Source organism: Erythrolamprus reginae, chromosome 4 (assembly GCF_031021105.1).
Source record: "Erythrolamprus reginae isolate rEryReg1 chromosome 4, rEryReg1.hap1, whole genome shotgun sequence".
Taxonomy (NCBI): domain Eukaryota; kingdom Metazoa; phylum Chordata; class Lepidosauria; order Squamata; family Dipsadidae; genus Erythrolamprus; species Erythrolamprus reginae.
Genome location: NC_091953.1, coordinates 3,500,360 through 3,523,460, shown reverse-complemented (window position 1 = coordinate 3,523,460; position 23,101 = coordinate 3,500,360). Strand labels below are relative to the sequence as shown.

The following is a 23,101-nucleotide window of genomic DNA, read 5'->3' as shown; positions in this document are numbered from 1 at the left end:
CCTTCTCCGGGTCCCATCGACCAAACAATGTCATTTGGCGGGCCCCAGGGGAAGAGCCTTCTCTGTGGCGGCCCCGGCCCTCTGGAACCAACTCCCCCCAGAGATTAGAACGGCCCCCACCCTCCTTGTCTTTCGCAAATTACTTAAGACCCACCTTTGTCGCCAGGCATCGGGGAGTTAAGTTATTCTTTCCCCCTAAGCCACTACAAGTTATGTATGGTATGTTTGTGTGTATGTTTGGTTTTTATAATAAGGGTTTTTAGTTGTTTTTATTAATTGGATTGTTCATGTTGTTTTTACCACTGTTGTTAGCCGCCCCGAGTCTGCGGAGAGGGGCGGCATACAAACCAAATAAATGAATGAATGAATGAATGAATGAATAAATAAATAAATAAATAAATAAATGCTTCAAACATTGTTTTTTAACTCTTTCCCCCCATCGCTCTCAATGTACGACCATCACTGACTTTGGGATTGTGGTCATTAAGTGTGTCCCCCACAGGACCAAGCCTGATTTTTATGATGCATGGGCTGGGGAATTCTGGCAGCTGAAGTCCAGAGGTGTTCACAGTTTTCAAAGTTGAGAAATAAAGCCAGAATTAAAACTGAGAAGCCCGATTCCACTAAGCCACAAAGCCCAGATTCGCATGACCCCAAGTATCCAGACAAGCAAACCCAGCTTAGCAGGACTTCTTGACACTTACATAAAAGCCCATAATGCTTCTTCATTCCAGTTACATAAAATAAAAACTTTTGGTGTTGTTGTCTTTCCCTGTCCTTTCACACACAGGGGTGAAATCTAGCAGGTTCCGACAGGTTCTGGAGAACCAATTTTGACAGGTTCTAGAGAACCAATTTTGAGTAATCTATCATCTATCTACGCATCTACCTATTTCTCTCCATCTATCCACCTGCCTGTGTATCTCTCTCACATACATACATATATTTTATTTATTTATTTATTTTGTCCAATACACAATGAGGGTTTTAGTGGGTATATATCTATATACACATAGTAAAATACATGATGAAGGTTATAGAGGAGATACTCATAGTAAAATATATCTAAGAAAGAATAGAAAAGAAGATATAGTAATAGAACATATCAATGAAAGAATAGAAGAAGAGATATAGGAATAGAAGAAAAGTATAGGAGATATAGGAGAGCAATAGGACAGGGGACGGAAGGCACTCTAGTGCACTTGTACTCGCCCCTTACTGACCTCTTAGGAATCTGGATAGGTCAACCGTGGATAATCTAAGGGTAAAGTGTTGGGGATTTGGGGATGACACTATGGAGTCCAGTAATCAGTTTCCACGCTTTGACAACTCGGTTACTGAAGTCGTATTTTTTACAGTCAAGTTTGGAGCGGTTAATATTAAGTTTAAATCTGTTGTGTGCTCTTGTGTTGTTGTGGTGGAAGCTGAAGTAGTCGCCGACAGGCAGGACGTTGCAGCATATGATCTTGTGGGCAATACTTAGATCTTGTTTAAGGCGTCTTAGTTCTAAGCTTTCTAAACCCAGGATTGTAAGTCTGGTTTCATAGGGTCTTCTGTTTCGAGTGGAGGAGTGAAGGGCTCTTCTGGTGAAGTATCTTTGGAAATTTTCGAGGGTGTTAATGTCCGAGATGTGATATGGGTTCCAAAGAGATGAGCTGTATTCAAGGATGGGTCTGGCAAAAGTTTTGAAAGCTCTGGTAAGTAGTGTGAGATTGCCAGAGCAGAAGCTACGTAGGATTAGGTTTACAACTCTTGAAGCCTTCTTGGCTATATTGTTGCAGTGGGCTTTGGCACTTAAATCTTTTGTTACTAGTATACCAAGGTCTTTAACCGAGTAAATATACATGTATCAATGTATGTGCATATGTTTATGTGTATGCATATGTGTGTGTATATCTCTATGTATCTATCTATCTCTCTCTCTGTGTGTGTGTGTGTGTGTGTATACACATACACACACACACACACTGTTAAAAAAACATAAAGGGAACACTTAAACAACACAATATAACTTCAAGTAAATCAAACGTCTGTGAAATCAAACTGTCCACTTAGGAAGCAACACTGATTGACCATCAATTTCACCTGCTGTTGTGCACATTCAACTTTGTACAGAACAAAGTATTCAGTGAGAATGTTTCATTCATTAAGATCTAGGATGGGTTCTTTGAGTGTTCCCTTTATTTTTTTGAGCAGTGTATATGTGTGTGTGACTATAGATGGGGGGGTTTTCTGTCGAATTACAGGCAGACTCCCCAGGTTCAAATCCTGGTAAGGATATGACAAGACGGAGTGGCTGTGGGTTTTGCCTTCCAAGGACAATTCCATCTGTCTGTCCATTACTCTGGAGGGGGGGATTATTAACCCCTCAGAGAGGGTCCGCAACTTGGGCGTCCTCCTCGATCCACAGCTAACATTAGAGAAACATCTTTCAGCTGTGGCGAGGGGGGCGTTTGCCCGGGTTCGCCTGGTGCACCAGTTGCGGCCCTATTTGGACAGCGAGTCACTGCTCAGTCACTCATGCCCTCATCACCTCGAGGTTCGACTACTGTAATGCTCTCTACATGGGGCTACCTTTGAAAAGTGTTCGGAAACTTCAGATCGTGCAGAATGTGGCCACGAAAGCCATCGTGGGGCTCCCTAGATTCACCCAGGTCTCTACAACACTCTGTGGCCTGCATTGGCTGCCGATCAGTTTCTGGTTACAATTTAAAGTGTTGGTAATAACCTATAAAGCCCTACATAGCATCAGACCAGAATACCTTTGGAACAGCTTTCTGTCGCACGAGTCCCAGCGACCGATCAGGTCCCACAGAGTTGGCCTTCTCCGGGTCCCGTCGACTAAACAATGTCGTCTGGCAGACCCCAGGGGAAGAGCCTTCTCTGTGGTGGCGCCGGCCCTCTGGAATGAACTCCCCCCGGAGATCAGAACTGCCCCCACTCTCCTTGCCTTTCGTAAGCTATTGAAGACCCACCTATGTCATCAGGCATGGGGAAATTAAAATACCCCTGGGCTTATATTGTTTATATATGGTATGATTGTGTTACATGGTTTTAATAATGTTTTTTTAGATGTCTTTTAATATATTGGATTTGTCACATTGTTGTTTTTGTTGTCAGCTGCTCCGAATCTCCGGAGAGGGCAGCATACAAATCTAATTAATAATAATAATAATAATAATAATAATAATAATAACAACAACAACAACAACAACAATAATAACGTTAACTGATGAAATAGATCTATACTAGTCTCCCTTTTCATTGTCAGTAAAATATGTTATACACACACACACACTCACACACATCTAGGTCTGTCTGTCTGTCTACCTATCTCTTTACCTATCTCTCTATCATTATTTATCTCTAATGCCTTAAACATGATCCAAGTATTGCCCACAAGATCATATGCTGCAATGTCCTGCCTATCAAAGACTACTTCAGCTTCAACCACAACAACACAAGAGCACACAACAGATTCAAGCTTAATATTAACTTGACTGTAAAAAATATGACTTTAGTAATCGAGTAGTTGAAGCGTGGAACTCATTACCGTCCTCCGTAGTGTGATCCCCTAACTCCCAATATTTTACCCTTAGACTATCCACAGTTGACCTCTCCAGATTCCTAAGAGGTCAGTAAGGGGCGTGCATAAGCGCACTAGAGTGCCTTCCGTCCCCTGTCCTATAGTCTCTCCTATATCTTGTATTTCTTCTCTACTATATCTTCTATAATATTCATTGTGTATTATTGTGCATTGGACAAAATAAATAAATAAATAAAATAAATAAATAATTTGTATCTCTCCTTTATTATTTTTACAAATAACTCTAGGCGGCAAACCTATCCACCCAAGAGCTTGGGTGGCGCAGCAGGTAAGAGTGCTGTACTGCAGGCCACTAAAGTTGACCGTAGATCTGTAGGTCAGTGGTTCAAATCTCACCACTGGCTCAAGGTTGACTCAGTCTTCCATCCTTCCGAGGTGGGTAAAATGAGGACCCGGATTGTGGGGGCAAGAGGCTGGCTCTGTTAAAAAGTACTATTGCTAACATGTTGTAAGCCGCCCTGAGTCTAAGAAGAAGGGTGGCATAAAAATCGAATGAATGAATGAATGAATGAATGAATGAATGAATGAATGAATGAATGAATAAATAAATAAATAAATAAATCCCTGCCTCCTATTTCCCCCACAACAACCACCCTGTGAGGTGGATTGGGCTGAGAGAGAAATGGACTGGCTCAAAGATACCCAGCCAAGGGACCGAATTCCTCCCTTCGCCCATTTTATCCAAATGGTCTCCATTTAGATTTCCGCACGTGAATTTCAAGATGCCCAAGACAAACACATGGACTTGTGTTTTCAACCTCAGGGTTTCCTGCCCAAAGTCCAACAGCAAAATAAAATTCTCACGTCAACTTTTAAACTTCCTGCAGCTTTGCGAGTTAAGAGAGAGACTGCGGGAACTGGGCATGGATAGCCTAGAGAAAAGGAAGGCCAGAGGGGACATGATAACTGTATATAGGTATATGAGAGGTTGCCACAGAGAGGAGGGGATCACTTTATTCTCCAGGGCACTGGAGGGCCGGACGAGAAACAACGGCTGGAAGCTGACCAAGGAGAGATTCAACCTAGAAGTAAGGAAGAACTTCCTGACGGTCAGAACGATCAACCAGTGGAACAACCTGCCTGCGGAGGTGGTGAACTCCCCAACTCTGGACATTTTAAAGAGAAAATTGGACTGCCATTTGGCTGGGATACTATAGGGTTTCCTGCTCAGGCAGGGAGTTGGACTTGATGACCTGCATGGTCCCTTTCAACTCTAACAATAAATCAATAAACCAATAAAAAATAAATAAACCAAAGGCCTTTTTTTACGGGTCTCGGATTTGCAACTAGCCACTTCCTCCAGGCAGTATAGGAAATACTGTATTTTTCAGAGTACAGTATATAAGTATAATTACAAGAATATAAGACGCACCTTAGTTTTGGGGGAGGAAAATAGAGGGGGGAAATCTACCTACCAGGTATTTATCTGACTAGGTTCTTTAGTCTGTTCAGCACATTATTTTATCCCTGGTTAGGGCTGAAAAAACTTTTTTCACAGGAAGTATGTATGGTTTAATTGGATGGTATGACTGTTTTATAATGGGTTTTATAATTGTTTTTAATATTAGATTTGTGCTTTGTATTTGTTGTGAGCCGCTACGAGTCTAATAAATTATTATTATTATTATTATTATTATTATTATTATTATTATTATTATTATTATTATTATTATTATTAACATAGAAGTCTGACGGCAGAAAAAGACCTCCTGGTCCATCTAGTCTGCCCTTATACTATTTCCTGTATTTTATCTTAGGATGGATATATGTTTATCCCAGGCATGTTTAAATTCAGTGACTGTGGATTTATCTACCACGTCTGCTGGAAGTTTGTTCCAAGCATCTACTACTCTTTCAGTCAAATAATATTTTCTCATGTTGCTTTTGATCTTTCCCCCAATTATTATTATTATTATTATTATTATTATTATTATTATTATTATTATTATTATGCAGGAATGAAAACAATCCTGCAAAGACTTAGGGCTGGAAAAAACCTCCTTCAAGGGGAGCAGGAAGCTGGGTGTGGATGAGAGGCGGCCTGCTATTGGTTCATTGCTAGTGGTCGAGATGAATCCTCGAAGGCAATTGGTTAGTGAGCATTCCCTGTACCTCCCCTCCTCCTGTCGCTGATAGCGGGAGGGATTGTGATGGGAATGTTTATGTTTGGATGGAGGCAGCTGGCGGCGGGCTGGATAAATGGTCGTAGTTTGATGAGGACCCATGTTTAATTTCCCCACGGCACACCTGCACACTGAAAAACACGGCTCCAGATTATATAGATTGAGATCATCATTCATACGAATCAATCAATCATTCATAATATAGTCCGGAGACAATGTCATCGCTCACAGTCCCCATGCCCAACAGCAGAGGTGGGTCTCCAGAGCTTTGTGAAAGATCAGGAGGGAGGGGGCAGTGCGTATATCCAGAGGGAGTTCGTTCCAGAGGACCGGGCCACCACAGAGAAGGCTCTACCCCTAGGCCCCGCCAGGTAACACTGTCTGGCCGATGGGACCCAGAGAAGGTGATACTGTGGGACCTAACCGGCCACTGGGATGCACACAATTTTGGAGGCCTCACCTGTAAGAGGAGGTGGTCACCCTAGCCGTCACTTCCTCCTTGATCTGCCGGTTGAGGGCGTCGACCACGGCTCGTCCTTTCCCGCCTTCCTGGGTGCCTGAAGTCCCCGCCTGCTGGTGGGGAGGCTTAGCGTGGTCTTCCGGGTGCTGGCCCTTCTTTTTGGCCTTGGTCGGCCTTTCTTCCACGATGGGCTTGCTTGTGGTGGCCTCCGCCTCCTCCTTCCTCGGCTCCAAGCACTCGATCTGCGACCGGCTTCTTCTGTCCCCACTGCCGGACCTTGGCTCTTTGGTCCCTTTGTCCGGCTCTCCGGCCGGGAGGACCAGCTGTTTGGGGATCCACGGGTGGTCGCCGCGCTTGGGGATGGGCCAAGCACGGAAGTCCTTCTGGTACTGGCTCTGGTTATTGAAGGGCTGCTCCGAAGGCTGGTAGTCGCTTTTAGAAACAGAGAAAAAACATAGAAGACTGACGGCAGAAAAAGGCCCCCTGGTCCATCTAGTCTGTCCTTATCCTATTTCCTGTATTTTATCTTAGGATGGATATACGTTTATCCCAGGCAGGTTTCAATTCAGTGACTGTGGATTTACCAACCATGTCTGCTGGAAATTTGTTCCAAGCATCTACTCCTGTTTCAGTAAAATAATATTTCCTCACGTTGTTTCTGATCTTTTCCCCAACTAACCTCAAAATGTGTCCCCTTGTTCTTGGGTTCACTTTCCTATTAAAAACACTTCCCTCCTGGACGTTATTTAACCCTTTCACATAGTTAAATGTTTCGATCATGTCCCCCCTTTCCCTTCTGTCCTCCAGACTCTACAGATTGAGTTCATGAAGTCTTTCCTGATACGTTTTATACTTAAGACCTTCCACCATTCTTGTAGCCCGTCTTTGGACCCCTTCAATTTTGTCAATATCTTTTTGTAGGTGAGGTCTTCAAAACTGGACACAGTATTATTCCAAATGTGGTCTCACCAGCATTCTATATAGTGGGATCATAATCTCCCTCTTCCTGCTTGTTATACCTCTAGCTATGCAGCCAAGCATCCTACTTGCTTTTCCTACTGCCTGACCACACTGCTCACCCATTTTGAGACTGTCAGAAATCACTACCCCTAAATCCTTCTCTTCTGAAGTTTTTGCTAACACAGAACTGCCAATGCAATACTCAGATTGAGGATTCCTTTCCCCCAAGTGCATTATTTTACATTTGGAAACATTGAACTGCAGTTTCCATTGCTTTGACCACTTATCTAGTAAAGCTAAATCATTTGCCTTGTTACAGACGCCTCCAGGAATATCAACCCTATTGCACACTTTAGAGTCATCGGCAAATAAGCAAACCTTTTGGGCTTGCAGCTCGGCTCCGGCCGCTGGGCCTTCCAGTGTTTGAAGTCTTCTCGCATGACCGACTCCACCGAGGAAGACGAGGCATCTTTGGGCTGAGCCCCCGCTCGAGAAGAGGCAGCTGCGGGCCCGTGGTCCACTGCCGCAGCCGAAGTGGGCTTGGCATGGCCATGGTAGTCGCTACCAAGCCCGGCCGGCTGGACGTCGACGGCCGAGGGCAAAGGACGCACAGCCGGCTGTTGCTGGAAGACGGCCTGAGTGCCGGGCAGCTCGGTGGCTTCGGAGTACTTGGTGAAGACCAAAGGCACGGCGATGTCGGCTTTGTCCAGCTGGTTCCAGAAACGGGCGATGCAACACGCCCGGCTGATGCACGGCCAAGCCATATCGGCCGCGGGGTCTTGCCCTCGCTCCCCCGCCACGGTCCGGCCTTTCCCCAAACCAGACAATGAAACCCCCTCCCCTCCCTTCCCCTACAAACCAGCTCCCCAAAGACCCCCCAACACCACCTGCGTCCAAAGACACCCCCCTCCCCAACTTAGCTGGGAAAATCCCCGCACCCCTCCCTCTTTTCTTTTCCTAATCTCCGAAGCCCCCTCCCCAAAATCAAGCTGCAAAAGCCCCCTCCTCAATTAAGGGGATGCTCAAAGAATGCCCCCCTCCATGAGATGAAAGGAAGGAGGGATGGAAGGAGGGATGGAAGGAGGGAGGGGCAGACAAGCAGCCAGACACCCCCCTCTCTAAACCCTGCAAGGAAAAGGGGGGAGATCTAAATAAACAGAGAGACCACCCCCCAATATACCAGGGATGCTCAACCAAGGCGGTCCAAAGCCAGTCTGGGCGGCGGCGGCGGGAGGGGGGGCTGCGGCAGTGAAAGCGGCCCCACCCAGCCGGGATGCCCAAGGGGAGGGGGGGAGAGCACCTGCTGCCACCAGTGCGCAGGCGCAAGAAGAGTGGGGGGAGGCTAGGGGGAATTTGAAGGCGGGTGCCCTTAACCCTTTCCCTGAAAGGAAGGGTGCTGAGGATGCTGGGTCGGATAGTCCTGGCTCCGGGGGTGGCTCCTCCGGCTTGGGTTTAGTCTTTGCAAGGCGCCAGTCCTCAGTGTGGGAAGACCGGGTGCACCGGAGAGAAAAGAAGGGAGGGGTGGGTCGGTCCACTCGGGAGTCAGACGGGGGGGAGGAGAGCGTGTAGATCGGGTCGTACCATTCCAGTCGGAGCGTCACACTTTGCATCTGCACGGGGGGGGGGGAAGGCGGGCAGCGAGGGGAAATAGATGGAGTGTGCCATTCTGGAACGTGGAGAGGGGCGGGGAAAAGGAGTTCTTGCTTTCTCATCCAAGCTGCTAGTCCCTCTTGCACTACTGGCACCTTTACAGGATTTTAATCAGCGGAAGCTTATCAAAGGTGCATAAGTGCCCCTTTGTGCCTACCGTTCCTGTCCTAATGTGTTTTTATTTTTATTTTATTTATTTATTTGTCCAATACGCAATACATATTGAAGAGAATAGACATGTAGTAATAGATATAAAGAAAAGGATAGAAAAAAAGATATAAAAATAGAGGAGAAGATATAAGAAAGGAAGAAAAGATATAAAAAAGATATATGTAAAGGAGGGACAATTGGACAGGGAACGAAAGGCACACTAGTGCATTTATGTACTTTTCTATCTCTACTTTATACCTATATTATGTTAAACATACTACAATACAATACTATACAGTATTTGTATGTCAAATAAAATAAATAAAAGTAAGAAGCCTTTTCAAAGCCACCTGCTCTGCTGAGGCTCGGGAGAGTTGCAGGAAGGCTGGGAATTCCCGTTGGGTGGTCGGTTGAGAAGGTAAAAGAGATGGAGGAATGGTGGACGGAGGAGGGAGGGTGTTTGCATGTTTGTGTGTGTGTGTGTGTAGTCCTCGGTCAATACAGCTGGGCACTCAGGTTGCGGAATCACGCAACTGCCATCAAATCGCAGTGAGGATCACAACATTGCAGCCTGCGAGAAATTGTCTCCACTACTATTTGGGTCTGCAACTTTGTCATCCTCAACTGGGATTGGATGGCGGTTGCAAGTCATGAACTCCGCAACCATGAGGCTGCACTAACAGATACGAAAAGCCAAGGGACGCCCAACTGTATTGACCGAGGGCTACACCCACCCACAAACACACACAAAATCTCCCACCCCTTTCTATTTTACCTTCTTAACCACCCCCCAGATTTTATATCTATCTACTTATCCATCCATATCTATCTATCTATCTATCTATCTATCTATCTATCTATCTATCTATCTATCTATCTATCTATCTATCATCTAAAATCTATCTTATAATATCTATTTTCCATGCTTTAGATAATTGTACCTTTTTATTCTTGATGAATATTCTTTTATGTACATTGAGAGCATATGCATCAAGACAAATTCCTCGTGTGTGCAATCACACAGCCAATAAATTATTCTATTCTATTCTATTTCTTCCCTGTATTCGATTCGATTCTATTTCTCCTCTATATTCTATTTCTATTCTGTTCTGTTCTGTTCTATTTCTACAGTATTCTGTATTCCATTCTGTTTCTCCTCTGTATTCTATTTCTATTATTTCTATTTCTATTTCATTCTATCGTATTCTGTTCTGTTCTATTTCTCTGTATTCCATTCTATTCTATTTCTCCTCTTTATTCTCTATTCTACTCTACTCTATTCTAATTCTATTCCATTCCATTCCATTCTCACAACAAATATAACCCATTCATACTGCAGACCAAACTGGATGGAGACAGACAGTTGAAAAATGTGAAATATAAATAAATGACTTAAAAACAAAACAAAAAAACCCTTTGCTTTGTTTCCAGCATGTGTGTGAATTCAGCCTTTCCTTCGTTGCGACCCCAGAAGCAACGCATGAACTCACAATCAGGTTAAAGCATGCTGTGTGCGGACTCTAACCCACATTCTGCATTTAGAAGAGCATTAAAATTTCATGCGAGAATTCAGTGGCGGCTGCCAGGTTAATTTTTCTCCTCTGTTGCCCAGTTTCCGAGCAGAGGGGCTGAGATCAAGTTTAGTGCACATTCACACCATCCTCAGTTCCATGGAATTAAACCTTCTGTTTTCGAGCAGGGTCTTTACATTTTCTATGATTCCCTTCGCTGTCACATACATTATTTTTCTGAATAATGCTGGACAGCACCTCCGATACCACTCCATCCCTCCGTTCAGTACCAAAAAACTTTGGACAGATCCCCCAGTAAGTTTTCCTTTTTAAAAAAAGAGCTTGAGACTTTACAAGTGGCTGAATTTGTGGGTTTCTGGCCGTTTTTCAGTTCTGCAGTCTTCAAAATTTCTTAGTGGTCTCCCTTCCAATTACCATATTGTTTGGAGTATAAGGCTTTATCTTATAGTACTCCAAACAAAAAAACTATAACTTAGTTTTTTGGGGAGGGAGTTGGTGGGCGGAGAATGACTAGTACGTAGTCTGTTCCGCTTCAGCACATTAGTTTAATAATAATAATAATAATAATAATAATAATAATAATAATAATAATAATTTATTAGATTTGTATGCCGCCCCTCTCCGAAGACTCGTTTGCTCACTGGTTTTGAGGTTGGTTGTCAAGGTTGCAGGTAACATCCAAATTTAAATCAGAGTTCAAGTAACGTGAGAAAATATTATTTTACTGAAAGAGTAGTAGATGTTTGGAACAAACCTCCAGCTGAAGTGGCTGGTAAATGCACAGTCATTGAATTGAAACATGCCTGAGATAAACATTGATCCGTCCTAAGATAAAATACAAGAAAGAGTATAAGGGCAGACTAGATGGACCATGAGGTCTTTTTCTGCCATCTATCTTCTATGTTTAAGTCAAGGCATTGCTCAAAATTCCAATTTATTCCCGGAGCCACCTGAATCTGAGCTTCCCACACAGTTGAAAGTTCACATGCCTTGCCCCCACCCACAAACCTGTCACGTTGCCCAATGAGGTTGTTCCAGCATAGCAACTCATACTTCTACTTCCAGCCAGGTGGTGGGCATAGGATGGCCTTGAACTTCTCGAAATAATGCTTTGTGGCTGCATCTTCTCCCTCCCAAGCTCCCATAGACAAGGAGGCCTGAGCATTCTACAGATAGCGTGGCAAGCCATAGAAATATGGAAACATAGAAGACTGACGGCAGAAAAAGACCTCCTGGTCCATCTAGTCTGCCCTTATACTATTTCCTATATTTTATCTTAGGATGGATATATGTTTATGCCAGGCATGTTTAAATTCAGTGACTGTGGATTTACCAACCACGTCTTCTGGAAGTTTGTTCCGAGCATCTACTACTCTTTCATCAACTTCTGCACCAAGCATGCCACGCCCACCAAGCCATGCCCACAGACCAGTAAGGGGAAAAAATTAATTTCACCCCTGATGTATGCATGTATGTTCGTTTGTTCATTTACTCATTCATTCGTTAGATTCTACGAATCTAAGCAGCCAATTAGGTCCCACAGAGTTGGCTTTCTCCGGCTCTATCGACTAAACAATGTCTAGGGGAAGAACCTTTTCTGTTGTGGCCCCATCCCTCTGGAATCAACTCCCCCCAGAGATTCGAACTGCCCCCAACCTCCTTGCCTTCCACAAGACCCTGAAGACCTATCTATGTTGCCAAGCATGGGACAATTAATGTCTCCCCTTCTCTGACCATTAAGAGTTATGTTTGGTTGTGATTGTATAGTATTGATTGTTTTTTAAGATAGCGGGTTTTTAGTCATAGTTTTAAATATTAAATTTGTATTGTACTGTTTTATTGCTGTTGTGAGCCACCCCGAGTCTTCAAAGAGGGGTGGCATGCAAGTCTAATAAATTATTATTATTATTATCCTTTGGCCAATTAATGTATAGTAGGTTTGTTTGAATGGGTATAGGCCTTTTAGTTTTTTAAAATGTAATTCTAAAATTTAACTTTAATTATTTTATCTTGATGTATACTGCTTTATATATTATTAGCAGCCCCAAGTCTTCGAAAAGGGGCAGCATATTAAATAAATAAATAAATAAATAAATAAATTCATTCATTCATTCATTCAATTAATATGCCTTAAATGCTGCTCCAAACACTCTCAAATACAGGTATATAATGCAAAAGGAGAATAACAAGAAAATAAATGAATAAATCCATGCTTTCGGTCTATCCATTTAGAAACCTGAGAGGGGGATTGTCATCTTTGATATCCCAATGTTATTTAAAATAAATTTTCCAACTTTCAGAGCTGTGGCTGGTGTCTAGAGCTGGGAAAACCTCCATCCCTGAATGTGGAAATGCAGCCATATTAAAAAATTATGTCTCTTTCTTTCTCTGGGTAGACAAAGAGACACGTGGAGAATATGCTATTATCTTAACAAAGGAGAAGCTATTATATATTACAGGGAGAGATGCAATCCTGCAACAGATGTACAAGAGGTGTACACTAGAGACTCCGAGGAAAAAAACCACCACTTTTTTCTTCTTTCTAGGTCAAACAATTAATTGCACATTTATTCAAAATCCAATGCAAAAATCTTTTGTTAATTCAACAAAATTGTTGAAGGTGATTCAGTGATGCCAGGTTTTCAAAACCCGATAATCATTTATCAAGAACCTTAGTAACTACTGACTTAGCAAACTTAGTAAAAAATGGTAACTACTTCATTTTTCACTAAATTCTTAATGTGATGGAGTGGCTTGATCAAGTGATACCAGTTGTCAGCAAGTATAGACTTTGCGCTAAAGTGTTCATTACCAGGAAGGGAGTGTGACAGTGTGAATAGAATAGAGTAGAGTAGAGTAGAACAGAATAGAACAAGAAATATAGAATATTAGAATGGAATATTAGAACGGAATAGAATAGAACAAGAAATATAGAATAGAATATTATATTAGAATAAAATATTAGAATAGAATATTAGAATAGAATGGAATGGAATAGAATTTTATTGGCCAAGTGTGATTGGCCACACAAGGAATTTGTCTTTGGTGCAGATGCTCTCAGTGTACATAAAAGAAAACATATATTTGTAAAGGATTAGGAGGTACAACTCTTAATGATTGTCATAGAGGTCAAATAAGCAATGAAGAAACAATCAATATTAATAAAAATCTTAGGATACAAGCAACAAGTTACAGTCATATAGTCCTAAGTGGGAGGAAAAGGATGACAGGAATGATGAGAAAAAACTAGTAGTAATAATAGTGCAGAATTAGTAAATAGTTTGACAATGTTGAGGGAATTATTTGTTTAGCAGAGAGATTGAGTTCAAGAAAAAAAACTGTTCTTGTGTCTAGTTGTTGGTGTGCAGTGCTCTGTAGCGACGTTTTGAGGGAAGGAGCTGAAACAGTTTATGTCCAGGATGCGAGGGGTCAGTCAATATTTTCCCCGCCCTCTTTTGGACTCGTGCAGTCTACAGGTCCTCCATGGAAGGCAGGTTGGCAGCCATTGTTTTTTCTGCAGTTCTGATTCTCCTCTGAAGTCTGTGTCGGTCCTGTTGGGTTGCAGAACCAAACCAGACAGTTATAGAGGTGCAGATGACAGACTCAATGATTCCTCTGTAGAACTGGATCAGCAGCTCCTTGGGCAGTTTGAGCTTCCTGAGCTGACGCAGAAAGAACATTCTTTGTTGTGCTTCTTTGATGATGTTTTTGATATTAGGTGACCATTTTAGGTCTTGAGATACGATAGAACCTAGAAACTTGAAGGTCTCTACTGTTGATACTGTGTTGTCTAGTATTGTGAGAGGTGGAAGGGTGAAAGGCTTTCTCTTAAAGTCTACCACCATTTCTATGGTTTTGAGTGTGTTCAGTTCTAGATTGTTCTGGTCACACCACAAGGATAGTTGTTCAACTTCCCATCTGTAGGCGGATTCATCATTGTCTCGAATGAGTCCCATCACTGAATAGAACAGAACAGATTTGTCTTCAGTGCAGATGCTCTCAGTGTACGTAAAAAGGTCCCTTCCTCAAGGGTCTCTCTCTCTCTTGTGTGATGGAGCCTGCATTGTGATGTCAACTGTGAGGCATCTTCTGAGCGTTGGGATTGGCCTCTGCTGTGGCTGGTGCTGGGCTGTTTGGGCGACTCCATTTCTCTCCTGGGAATTGAGAATCCTTCGGTGAGTAGGCAAAAAATGATGTTTTTTCTGATCTCCACAATAAACAAACATCTTGGATGATGCTATGACGCAATTCTGAATAATACATTGATTTGATGTCTTTTTGTCAGCATTTTCCAAGGATAAGACTGTCTTGTAGTTCAAAGGAAGGTGAAGAACTTTGGTGGGAGTTGCTCTTATATTGGCTTTATAAATTAGACTCTTTATTAAGTGGACTTCCAGTGATAGTCCAGGAGAAGAAGAGGGAGAAAGACAGGAATGGAGAGGAGGGAGTGGAGAACAAAAAAGGAATAATGAAGAAGGAAGGAAGGAAGGAAGGAGGAGGAGGAAGAAGAAGAAAAGAAGAAGAAGGAGGAGGAGGAGGAGGAAAAGAAGGACCATTTTTGTAGCCCATCTTTGGACCTGTTCAACTTTATCAATAACTTTTTGTAGGTGAGGTCTCCATCTCATCTCATCCTAAACTCTACACTGGGGAACCTGAATCTTAGTTTCCCACCCAGTTGAAAGTTCACATCCCTTGTTCCCCCACCCACAAACTTGTCATTTTGCCCACTTAGATTGTGCCAGCATGGGCAGTCCTGCTTCCGCCCATGTGGCTGGGTATAGGATGTCCTTGAACTTCCCAAAAGAATGCTTTGTGGCTACATCTGTTCCCTCATGAAAATCACCCCATCCCAAGTTCCCATCAACACCAGGCCTTCTATAGATAGTGTGGCAAGCCGTTATTTTATCACCAACTTCTGCACAGGCTTCACATTAAATATTATTGGGATGAGGGTTTTTTTTCCCCTAGTGGTCTCCCATCCCATTTCCTTGTATCTCCCACTCCAATACCAAACTAACCTGAGAAGATAAATTAAACAGGGCCAGACTGCGGTCACCTGCCATGATTGTCCATTTGAAAATATTTATTTATTTATTTGTTTGTTTGTTGGTTGGTTGGTTGGTTGGTTGGTTCGTTTATTTATTTATTTATTTATTTATTTATTATTTTATTTTGTCAAGCAATTATAGGGTGGTAATTTGTACAAATAAAACATTAGATAAGTAATGATAAAAAGTAACAAAAGAAGACAATAGGACAGGGACGGTAGGCACAGTGGTGCGCTTGTGCACACTCCTTACACAGACCTCTTAGAAAGGGGGAGAGGTCAATTGTAGATAGTCTAAGGCTAAAGGTTTTGGGGTTAGGAGTAGAAACCACAGAATCAAGTAGGGCATTCCAGGCGTTGATTACTCTGTTGCTGAAGTCGTATCCTTTGCAGTCAAGTTTGGAGCGGTTGACATTGAGTTTAAATCGGTTTCGTGCTCATGTGTTGTTGTGGTTGAAGGTGAAGTAGTCGTTAACAGGTAGGACATTTTGGTATATGATTTTATGAACTATAATTAAGTCGGAACGGAGACGACGGAGTTGTAAGTTGTCTAAACCAAGAATTCCAAGTCTGGCAGAGTAAGGTATTTTGTTGTGAGAAGAGGAGTGAAGGACTCTTCTTGTGAAATATTTCTGGACTCCCTCAATTGTGTTGATGTCAGATATGCAATGTGGGTTCCATACAGGCGAGCTGTATTCTAGGATTGGTCTGACAAATGTTTTGTAAGCTCTTGTTAGCAGTTCAAAATTACCAGAGAAGAAGCTGCCAAGGATGAGGTTAACAACTCTTAAAGCCTTTTTGGCAATGTTGTTGCCCTGAGCTCTAGGACTTACGTCATTGGATATGAGTCCTCCAAGGTCTTTGACAGATTGAGGGTTATCAATAAGTTCAATTCCTCCAGGTTTATATTTAATATTCTGATTCTTTTTACCAATATGTAAGACAGAGCATTTAGTGGTGGAGATTTGAAGTTGCCAGGTTTTAGACCATTTAGACCAGGGGTCCCCAAACCTTTTACACAGGGGGCCAGTTCACTGTCCCTCGGACTGTTGGAGGGCTGGACTATAAAAAAAACTATGAACAAATCCCTATGCACACTGCACATACCTTGTTTTAAAGTAAAAAACAAAATGGGAACGTACTATTTAGAGGGGGGAGAAGGTCTGAAATTCATATATGTTTATGTTTTGTTTTTTATTTTATTTTGTTAACATTTGATTGGCTATACAAGGTTTTCTTGCTCATGGAAAAATGTATAAAGAAAGAAGGAAGCACTTTGGCATAATGGTTAATAAGTTAGAAATATAATTGGTGTTGCACTTTTTGAAGGAACATTAAGGAGGGAATTTAAAAGAAAATGAATGTAACTGGATGACAAAATTAGAAAAAAAACCTTTTGCAACTTTTTTGATGATTGATATTAGTTACTAACCAAATACCACATTTTATTCATGGAAAATTAGATGGTACACTGTGTTGTTTGAATGTATGTTGAGAGAAAAATTTAAAAAAATTACCTCCCCCCCAAAACAGTCCTTCCTTCCTCTGCCCCTCAATTTCATTCTTCCTTCCTTCCTTCCTTCCTTCCTTGTTCCCTCCATTTCTCCTTCTTTCCTTCCTTCCTTCCCTCCTTCATTCCTCTCCACTTCTCCTTCCCTCCCTCTTTCCCTTTTCTTTCTTTCTCTCTCTTTTCCCTGTGCTCTTGTCACTCACTGGCGGGCCGGATAAATGGCCTCAGGGGGCAGCATGTGGCCCGCGGGCCGTAGTTTGGGGACCACTGATTTAGACCATTTAGTGACGTATCCCAAAACAAAAGGGACACGTCAAGAATATGGTGATCTGATGCTGGTTTACTCTCCCCTTTGCTTGTTCCTCACAGAGGAGAACTGACGGGAACGGCACTGAATCCAAGGCCCTTTCTCCAACGCCATGGAGAAAACTGCAGGGACCCTGCCGACGTCTACCCAGGAAAGCTTAAAGAAGGAGATCAGCACCCTTAAAGGAAGAGTGGCCAACCGGCTGGTGGAAAACCAGAAGCTCCTGAAGGAAATTGAGGGCATTAAGAAGGAGAACAAGACCATGGAAGAGAGAATCGATTCCTTGACATCCATGGTGAAGATCTTAGAAAAGGAAGAGAAAGAACTTCGGGAGCTGCTCCAAGAACGGGAAGACACGCGGGCAGCCCTGGAGGCCCAAAACCGGACCTTGGCAGAGACCAACAAGGTTCTCCATGCCGAAATCCAGACGGTTTGCCACGACCTGGTCAGGTTTCACGATTACCGAGCGTGTCGGGACGAGAACATGTTGCGTATGAAGCAAGTGGTGGAGCAATGTGCGGTGTACTTTGGACAGTACTAGAAAACTTTGGACAGATCCCCCAGTAAGTTTTCCTTTAAATAAAAGAGCTGGACACTTTACAATTGGCTCAATTTGTGGTTTTCTGGCCCTTTTCCAGTTCTGCAGTCTTCAAAATTTCTTAGTGGTCTCCCTTCCAATTACCATATTGTTTGCAGTATAAGGCACAACTTAGTTTTTTAGGGAGGGAATTGGGGGGTGGAGAATGGCTAGTCCTTAGTCTGTTCTGCTTCAGCACATTAGTTTAATAATAATAATAATAATAATAATAATAATAATAATAATAATAATAATAACAACAACAACAACAACAACAACAATGATAATAATAACAATAATATATTAGATTTGTATGCCGCCCCTCTCACAAGACTCGTTTGCTCACTGGTTTTGAGGTTGCTTGTCAAGGTTGCAGGTAACATCCAAATTTAAATCAGAGTTCAAGTAATGTGAGAAAATATTATTTTACTGAAAGAGTAGTAGATGTTTGGAACAAACTTCCAGCAGAAGTGGCTGGTAAATGCACAGTCACTGAATTGAAACATGCCTGGGATAAACATTGATCCATCCTAAGATAAAATACAAGAAAGAGTATAAGGGCAGACTAGATGGACCATGAGGTCTTTTTCTGCCATCTATCTTCTATGTTTAAGTCAAGGCATTCCTCAAAATTCCAATTTATTCCCGGAGCCACCCGAATCTGAGCTTCCCACCCAGTTGAAAGTTCACATGCCTTGCCCCCACCCACAAACCTGTCACGTTGCCCAACCAGGTTGTTCCATCATAGCGACTCATACTTCCACTTCCACCCAGGTGGTGGACATAGGATGGCCTTGAACTTCTTGAAATAATGCTTTGTGGTTGCATCTGCTCCCTCATGATGACCACCCCTCCCAAGCTCCCATCAACATCAGGCCTTCTACAGATAGCGTGGCAAGATATAGAAACATAGAAGACTGACGGCAGAAAAAGACCTCCTGGTCCATCTACTCTGCCCTTATTACTATTTCCTGTATTTAATCTTAGGATGGATCTATGTTTATCCCAGGCAGGTTTCAATTCAGTGACTGTGGATTTACCAACCACGTTTGCTGAAAGTTTGTTCCAAGCATCTACTACCCGGTTTCCTCCCAGGAGATTCCTAGAGAGGCCCCACATAACTTCTCTCCACCTTTTCCGGCCCTGTTTCCTCCCAGGAGATTCCTAGAGAGGCCCCACGGAGGCTTCTCCCCGCCATTTCCGGTTACAGTTTCGGAGGCTCAGGTTTGTAAGTGGAAAATGATGGTTGAGAAGAGACAAAAAAAAATCTTGGAACACCCGGTTCTTCCCTAGAAAAGCTCATAGGTAGAGATGTTCTTAGGTAGAGGTACCACTGTATAAGGCGCAACCAAATTCCCAGCCTCTTTTAGGAGAGGAAAGAAGTGGGTCTTATACTCCGAAAAATATAGCAGTTTCATAAGCCAACTGGGGACCGACGTTCTTCTGGTCAACTGTTATTTCTCAACCTTGACCGCTTTAAGTTGTGTGGACCTCAACTCCCAGAATGCCCCAGCCGACATGCTGGTGAGGGAATTCTGGGAATTGAAGTCCATCCCTGCTGGCTGAGGAATTTGGGGGTTGTAGTTCACACATATGAAAGTAGCCACGGTATTTATTTATGTACATATGTACGTAAAAAGGTCCCTTCCTCAAGGGTCTCTCTCTCTCTCTCTTGTGTGATGGAGCCTGCATTGTGATGTCAACTGTGAGGCATCTTCTGAGCGTTGGGATTGGCCTCTGCTGTGGCTGGTGCTGGGCTGTTTGGGAAGTCCATTTCTCTCCTGGGAATTGAGAATCCTTCGGTGAGTAGGCAAAAAATGATGGTTTTTCTGATCTCCACAATAAACAAACATCTTGGATGATGCTATGATGCAATTCTGAATAATACATTGATTTGATGTCTTTCGTCAGCATTTTCCAAGGATAAGGCTGTCTTGTAGTTCAAAGGAAGGTGGGAGTTGCTCTTATATTGGCTTTATAAATTAGACTCTTTATTAAGTGGACTTCCAGTGATAGTCCAGGAGGAGGAGGAGAGGGAGAAAGACAGGAACGGAGAGGAGGGAGTGGAGAACAAAAAAGGAATAATGAAGAAGGAAGGAAGGAAGGAAGGAGGAGGAAGAAGGAGGAAGAAGGAGGAGGAGGAGGAAGAAGATGAAAAAGAAGAAGAAGAAGGAGAAGGAGAAGAAGAAGAAGGAAGAGGAGGAGGACCATTTTTGTAGCCCATCTTTGGACCTGTTCAATTTTATCAATATCTTTTTCTAGGTGTGGTCTCCATCTCATCTCATCCTAACCCCTACACTGGGGAACATGAGTTTCCCACCCAGTTGAAAGTTCACTGTGGATTTACCAACCACGTCTGCTGGAAGTTTGTTCCAAGGATCTACTACTCTTTCAGTGAAATATTTTCTCACGTTGCTTTTGATCTTTCCCCCAACTAACTTCAGATTGTGTCCCCTTGTTCTTGTGTTCACTTTCCTATTAAAAACACTTCCCTCCTGAACCTTATTTAACCCTTTCACATATTTAAATGTTTCGATCATGTTCCGACTTAATTATAGTTCATTTTATGAATTATAATTAAGTCGGAACGGAGACGACGGAGTTGTAAGTTGTCTAAACCAAGAATTTCAAGTCTGGCGGAGTAAGGTATTTTGTTGTGAGAAGAGGAGTGAAGGACTCTTCTTGTGAAATATTTCTGGACTCTCTCAATTGTGTTGATGTCAGATATGCAATGTGGGTTCCATACAGGTGAGCTGTATTCTAGGATTGGTCTGACAAATGTTTTGTAAGCTCTTGTTAGCAGTTCAAAATTACCAGAGAAGAAGCTGCGAAGGATGAGGTTAGCAACTCTTAAAGCCTTTTTGGCAATGTTGTTGCGTTGGGCTCTAGGACTTAGGTCATTGGATATGAGAACTCCAAGGTCTTTGACAGATTGAGAGTTATCAGTAAGTTCAATTCCTCCAAGTTTATGTTTAGTATTCTGATTCTTTTTACCAATATGTAAGACAGAGCATTTAGTGGTGGAGATTTGAAGTTGCCAGGTTTTAGACCATTTATTAGACCAGTGTTTCCCAATCTTGGCTACTTGAAGATACTTGGACTTCAACTCCCAGAATTCCCCAGCCAGCATTTTCTGGCTGAGGAATTCTGGGAGTTGAAGTCCAAATAACTTCAAGTTGCCAAGGTTGGGAAACACTGTACAGTGTTCCCTCGATTTTCGCGGGTTCGAACTTCGTGAATAACCTATACCACGGTTTAAAAAAAAATATTAATTAAAAAATACTTCACGATTTTTCTTCTATACCACGGTTTTTCCCACCCGATGACGTCATCTGTCATCACCAAACTAATAATTTTTGAAAATAAATAAAAATAATTATTGTTAATAAATAATTATGTTTATAAATATCAGGATCACTATTCAATGGTGAGTACCAGTAATAATGGTGAGTAAATGGTTGTTAAGGGAATGGGAAATGGTAATTTAGGGGTTTAAAGTGTTAAGGGATGGCTTGTGATACTGTCCATAGCCAAAAATGGTGTATTTACTTTGCGGAAATTCCACTTTCGCGGGTGGTCTTGGAACGCATCCCCCGCGAAAATCGAGGGAACACTGTATTAGACCATTTAGTGACATATCCCAAAACAAAAGGGACACGTCAAGAATATGATGATCTGATGCTGGTTTACTCTCCCCTTTGCTTGTTCCTCACAGAGGAGAACTGACGGGAACGGCACTGAATCCAAGGCCTTTTCTCCAACGCCATGGAGAAAACTGCAGGGACCCTGCCGACGTCCACCCAGGAAGGCTTAAAGAAGGACATCAGCACCCTTAAAGGAAGAGTGGCCAACCGGGAGGCGGAAAACCAGAAGCTCCTGAAGGAAATTGAGGGCATTAAGAAGGAGAACAAGACCATGGAAGAGAGAATCGATTGCTTGACATCCATGGTGAAGGTCTTGGAAAAAGAAGAGAAAGAACTTCGGGAGCTGCTCCAAGAACGGGAAGACACGCGGACAGCCCTGGAGGCCCAAAACCAGACCTTGGCAGAGACCAACAAGGTTCTCCATGCTGAAATCCAGACGGTCTGCCACGACCTGGTCAGGTTTCACGATTACCGAGCGAGTCGGGACGAGAACATGTTGCGTATGAGGCAAGTGGTGGAGCAAATTGCGGTGTACTTTGGACAGCTGGAAGGGGTGGTCAAAACGGCCGAGCTGCGCTACACGGACCAGAAGCAACAGTCGGCCGAGCTGAAGAGCGCGATGGACCAGCTCCAGAAGATCTGCGACGTGCAGGAGAACGAGATCCAGTGTCTGGAGGAGCAGTTGGAACCGTTCTCCTTCGACGACTCGGAGATGGATCCCTGCTTCTGGGAAAGTCCCTGTGTGCTGTTAGACATGGTGCTGGCCAAGCTGAATCTAGACCCCCAAACAACGAGAGGAACCCTCTTTTCCGTCTTATCCAAAGTGACCTGGGTGCTGGTGGGCCTAGTCGTCGGTCTGATGTTTTCGAAAATCATGCTCTGCCTGATGGAGACTTGGTGCTGCAGAAGACGGCGCTGAAGTTTTGGCGACTTTCTTGGATAGGTATCAGACATCCTGTCCTCATGATCGCGCCAGGAAGATGAGAAATTTGACATCTTTTCAGGAGCTGTAATCCTGGCGGAAAATGTAGAAAGCTAGCGACTGATAAGGAAAAATGGTGCTCCATTTTTACCTACAGGAATTGTTATGCTATTTCTGTCGTTCCAATAAATAAATGCACATATATAGAACAGATGGTAGCGGGCTCAAGGGTAGTAACTGTTCTGTCTGGGCTGGTCCGATCTGAAAGAAAGAACCCTCATGCACACACGTCTTTTCAAACAGCGGTTATTGCAAAAAATATCATAGTTTGACACAATGCCAGGGAACCAATTAGTTAACACTGATTGATTAGTTAACACTTAGCCCTTCGGGATAGGGCTGCATAGAAGTTTAATTAATGTCCTTCTGGAAGTGTAGATAGCAGAAATCCAGGCTGCGGAGCCCAGGGTCATTAATTACAGTTCTTGGAATGTTTGCTGACAGCTTGGCTAAAACTTACAGTTCAGTAGAGCTCAAAAAAAACTGGGGACAAGTAGAAGACGCCTGTGAGAGCAGAAAGCTCGCTTCCCTCCAGAGTCACCAACTGCCGTT

At 43.0% G+C, this 23,101-nt stretch overlaps 1 protein-coding gene across 1 annotated transcript in view; it reads right to left on the bottom strand.

Moving 5' to 3' along the window:
* MAP6 (microtubule associated protein 6) overlaps positions 1–7,914 on the bottom strand; it is a 31,855-nt gene extending 23,941 nt beyond the window's left edge. The window contains exons 1-2 of the mRNA XM_070751615.1: positions 7,529–7,914; positions 6,191–6,622 (exon numbers count right to left, since the gene is read on the bottom strand). Of these exons, the coding sequence (XP_070607716.1) occupies positions 6,191–6,622; positions 7,529–7,914 (818 nt within the window). The remainder of the gene's footprint in view (positions 1–6,190; positions 6,623–7,528) is intronic.
* Between the last annotated feature and the right edge of the window lie 15,187 nt (positions 7,915–23,101).